This window comes from Chiloscyllium plagiosum, chromosome 11 (assembly GCF_004010195.1).
Source record: "Chiloscyllium plagiosum isolate BGI_BamShark_2017 chromosome 11, ASM401019v2, whole genome shotgun sequence".
Taxonomy (NCBI): domain Eukaryota; kingdom Metazoa; phylum Chordata; class Chondrichthyes; order Orectolobiformes; family Hemiscylliidae; genus Chiloscyllium; species Chiloscyllium plagiosum.
This window is the reverse complement of record NC_057720.1, coordinates 47,349,635-47,354,727: the sequence shown is the minus strand read 5'-3', so window position 1 is coordinate 47,354,727 and position 5,093 is coordinate 47,349,635. Positions and strand designations below refer to the sequence as shown.

Here is a 5,093-nt window from a genome sequence, read left to right as displayed (position 1 = left end):
ATCTTCTTCCCGACCTCTCCGCCCCCACCCCAGTCTGACCTATCACCCTCACCTTGACCTCTTTCCACCTATCACATTTCCGACGCCCCTACCCCAAGTCCCTCCTCCCTACCTTTTATCTTAGCCTGCTGGACAAACTTTCCTCATTCCTGAAGAAGGGCTTATGCCCGAAACGTCGATTCTCCTGTTCCCTGGATGCTGCCTGACCTGCTGCGCTTTTCCAGCAACACATTTCCAGCCCTGTCCCATGAGCTCATGGCTCGGTTAGTAACCTGGAAAGTATTACCTTTTTGGTTCAGCTTTTTAATTTAGCCTCCAGCTGCTCATGTTCCTCAGCAGAACATCTTTCTTCTTTCTACTTATATCATTTGTACCTACCTGGTTCATGACAACGGGATATTTCCCCTCCCACTCCAAGTCCTCTGCAGCCCAAATGGGGTATCCTGAAGCCAGGTCCCACATAGGTAACATAGCCTTCATGACTCTCGATCCTGGCCACAGAGAACATTGTCTATTCCCCTGACTATACTATCCCCGATTACATCTACATTTAAGTTGAAAGTTTGCTCGCTGAGCTGGCAGGTTTGTTTTCAGACGTTTCATCACCATGTTAGGTAAAGTGATGAGTGAGCCTCTGGTGAAGCACTGGTGTTCTGTCCTGCTTTCAATTTATGTGTCTTGATCTCTTCAGGTGGGTGATATTATTTCCGGTTCTTTTTCTAAGAGGTTGATAAAAGGGATCCAAATCGATGTTTTTATTGATGGAGTTCCGGTTTGAATTCCAGGCCTCTCGGAATTCCCATGCGTGTCTCTGTTTGTCCTAAGATGGATGTGTTGTCCCAGTCAAAGTGGTGTCCTTCTTCATCTGTATGTAAGAATACTAGTGATAGTGGGTCATGTCTTTTGGTGGCTAGATGGTGTTCATGTATCCTGGTGGCTAGTTTTCTGCCAGTCTGTCTGATGCAGTGTTTGTTACAGTCCTTGTAAATGACATTTGTGTTGCTGGTTGTTGGTATAGGGTCCTTTTGGTTCATCAATTGCTGTTTCATTGTGTCGGTAAGTTTGTGAGCTACCATGATGACAAGGGGTCACAGTAGTCATCTCTGAGATGTCTTTGATGTAAAGTAATGTAGCTAGACTTTCTGGGCATGTTGTGTCTACTTGTTTGAGTTTGTTGTTTAAGAATTGGCGGACTGTGTTTATCGGGTACCCGTTCTTTTTGAGTATACTGTACAAGAACTTTCCTTCTGCTGCTGGTAGTTCCTGGGTCCATTCCTGAAGAAGGGCTTTTGCCCGAAAAGTCAATTTTCCTGCTCCTCGAGTGCTGCCTGACCTGCTGTGCTTTGACAGCACCACTCTAATCTCAACTTTGGTTTCCAGTATCTGCAGTACTCACTTTTGCCTAAATCCTGGGTGCTGCAGAGTGTTGTGGCCCATTTAAATAATGTTCTGATGCAGCTCCGTTTGTAACAAGATCCATTGGGTTGGTTCTTTACCAATTTAAAGATTTCTGCTTGAACTTACTTCTTCCAAAAGCTTTTGCTCATTTGCAAGAGACACAAAGTGATTGGTTCACTTATGACAAGTTTCTGTCTTATCCAATTCACCACAGAGTCATAACTTGCAGCATCTGCTGAAGAAATGATAAGGTGGCTTACGGCAGAGAATTGAGTTTTTTTTTGGTGGCTGAAGACTTGCTCATTCCTCTTTGGTCGAAGTAGCTTCTCTCTGTCTTGCCAATCGCCCAAATTGTTGAGTTATATGACAACAACTATGTAGTTATTGGAAGGCAGAGCTCATTTGATTTTGATAACTGGCTAGTAATCCACACCAATAAAGTTCACTTGTTTACATCCTCTTAGCTCCAATTCATCTGCACATTGCTGGAATTCACAGTTACACAAAGAGTTCACAGAAGAAATTAAATTCCTTACTTTACAATCATGCAGACATACTTATTAATCCCTGGTTTAAAGCCATTTTTCTCATTTCTGTCCACAAAAGCACAAAAATATAAAGATATGATCTTTACAGCATAACTAAATATGTAATTATACAATATTTAATGTCATGCACCAGTAGTTTCTTTGAATATTTGATTTATAATTTAAATCTCAATCTGTGAGGAGTGTCTAGAGAAATCCATTTTTTTTACTGTTAGGTAAATGGAATTGATTTAAGAAACGCAACTCACGAAGAAGCCATCACAGCATTGAGACAGACACCACAAAAAGTACGACTCACTGTTTTCAGAGATGAAGCACAGTACAAGGATGAAGAGAATTTAGATGTGTTCATTGCAGATCTTCAGAAGAAAGTCGGCAGGGGACTTGGCCTCAGCATTGTAGGAAAAAGGTAAGTGGAAAAATTGACTTTTTTTCCTGTCCTGTAATAAAATTTAAGATGGCACACTGTAAATAAATGTATATATATCTTCTGGAGCACGTATCAAGCAATGCTCATTATAAGCAAGAAACTGCATGTTGATAGTACTGTAGAACAGATCTTTGCTGATGGTGATGTGCTTAGTAAAAGTATCATGTGTGGAATTTTTATTTTATTCACTCATGGGACTTGGGCATTGCTGGCTGGGCAGCATTTATTGCCAGTCCCCAGTTGCCTTGAAAAGATGGTGATCAGTTACCTTCCTGAATCTCTGCAGTCCACATGTTTTAGGTTGACACAATGCCCTAAGTGAAGTGGTGTTGGTTATGTCCCAGTTATATGCTACCCTTGACTTTCTAGATGGAAGTAGGGGGTCATGGGTTTGGAAAGTGCTGTCTAAGGATCTTAGGTGAATTTATGCTGTCTATATTGTAGACAGTACACACTACTGCTACTAAGTGGTACATAGTGTGCTGTTTTATACTGGATGGGGTCAAGCTTGGATAATTGGGGCTCATTCTGGGGAAGGTGGGACCTGTACAAACAGGACGCTCTTCACTTGAACCAGAGGGGTACTAATATCCTGGGTGGGAAATTTGCTGGTGCTATTCCGGTGGGTTTAAACTAGCTCAGCAGGGGGATGGGAACCTGAGGTGTAGTTGCAGTGCACAGGAGGATGAGAGTAGGATTTCACGGTCACCGGAATGTGATGGCAGGCAGCAAGCTGGTTTGAAGTGTGTCTACTTCAATGCCAGAAGTATCCGAAATAAGGTAGGTGAGGTTGCAGCATGGATAGGTACCTGGGACTTCGATTTTGTGGCCATTTCAGAGACATGGATAGAGCAGGGTGAGGAATGAATGTTGCAGGTTCCAGGGTTTAGATCTTACATTAAGAATAGGCAAGGCAGTAAAAGAGAGGGAGGTGTGGCCTTGTTAGTCAAGGATAGTATAACGGTGGCTGAAAGAACTTTTGACGAGGACTCGTCTTCTGAGGTAGTGTGGGCTGAGGTTAGAAACAGGAGAGGAGAGGTCATACAGCTTGGAGTTTTTTATAGGCCTCCACAAAGTGCCGGGGAGGTGGAAGAGGGGGTTGGCAAAATTATTCTGGGTAGGAGTGAAAGGAACAGGGTGGTCATTATGGGAGACTTTAACTTCTCCAACATTGACTGGAAATACTGTAACTCTAGTACGTTGGATGGATCAGTTTTTGTCCAATGTGTACAGGAGGGTTTCCTGACACAGTATGTCGAAGGGCCGACAAGAGGGGAGGCCACACTAGATCTGATGCCAGATAATGAATCAGGCCAGGTGTTTGATTAAGTTGTAGGTGAGCACTATGGAGAGAGTGACCATGATTCAGTTACGTTTAGTTTAGCGATGGAAAGGGATATGTACATGCCACAGGTCAAGAGTTATCGATGGGGCAAGGGCAATTATAATGCGATTAGGCAAGAGTTAGGATGCATAGAATGAGGTCGCAAAATGCAGGGGATGCAGACAATGGAAATGTGGAGCTGGTTTAAGGAACAAATATAGCGTGTCCTTGATAGGTATGTCCCTGTCAGGCAGGGAGGAAGTGATAAGGTAAGGGAACCGTGGTTTACTACAGAAGTTGCATCTCTTGTTAAGCAGAAGAAGGAGGCTTACGCATTGATGAGGCAAGATGGTTCAGATGAGGCGATGGAGAGTTACAGATCAGCTAGGAAGGATTTAAAGAGAGAGTTAAGAAGAACAAAGAGAGGACATGAGCAGTCTTTAGCAAATAGAATAAAGGAGAACCCTAAAGCTTTCGATAGGTATGTGAGGAATAAAAGGATGGCTAGGGTAGGAATAGGGCCAGTCAAAGACAGAAGTGGAAAGTTGAGTCTGGACCCTGTGGAGATCGGGGAGGTGCTAAATGAACATTTCTCATCGGTTTTCACTCAGGAAAAGGAGAATATTGCTGAGGAGAAGAATGAGGTACGAGATATTAGACTAGAAAGGATCGAGGTTAGTTACGAACAGGTGTTATCAATCCTAGAAGGAGTGAAAGTAGACAAGTCCCCTGGGCCAGATGGGATTTATCCGAGGATTCTCTGGGAAGCTAGGGAGGAGATAGCAGAGCTTTGATATTTGAGTCGTCATTGTCTACAGGCTTAGTACCAGAGGACTGGAGGATTGCAAATAGAGTCATAGAGTCATGGAGATGTACAGCATGGAAACAGACCCTTAGGTCCAACACATCCATACCGACCAGATATTCCAACCCAATCTAGTCCCACCTGCCAGCACCCGGACCATATCCCTCCAAACCTTTCCTATTCATACACCCATCCAAATGCCTCTTAAATGTTGTAGTTGTACCAGCTTCCACCACTTCTTCTGGCAGCTCATTCCATACACGTTCCACCCTCTGTGTGGAATAGTTGAACCGTAGGTCTCTTTTATATCTTTACCCTCTAACCCTAAGACTGTGCCCTCTAGTTCTGGACTCCCCGACCCCAGGGAAAAGACTTTGCCTATTTACCCTGTCCATGCCCCTCATAATTTTGTAAACCTCTACGAGGTCAGCCCTCAGCCTCCGACACTCCAGGGAAAACAGCCCCAGCCTCTTCAGCCTCTCCCTATAGCTCAAATCCTCCAACCCTGGCAATATCCTTGTAAATCTTCTCTGAACCTTTTCAAGTTTCACAACATCTTTCTGATAGGAAGGAGACCAGAATTGCATG

General features: G+C 43.7%; 1 protein-coding gene across 3 annotated transcripts in view; it reads left to right on the top strand.

Moving 5' to 3' along the window:
* The window catches only part of patj (PATJ crumbs cell polarity complex component), a 396,330-nt gene that overhangs the window by 342,010 nt on the left and 49,227 nt on the right, over positions 1-5,093 (top strand). For all 3 annotated transcript variants that reach the window (XM_043699258.1, XM_043699257.1, XM_043699256.1), the window contains one exon: positions 2,162-2,355. In XM_043699258.1, the coding sequence (XP_043555193.1) occupies positions 2,162-2,355 (194 nt within the window). The remainder of the gene's footprint in view (positions 1-2,161; positions 2,356-5,093) is intronic.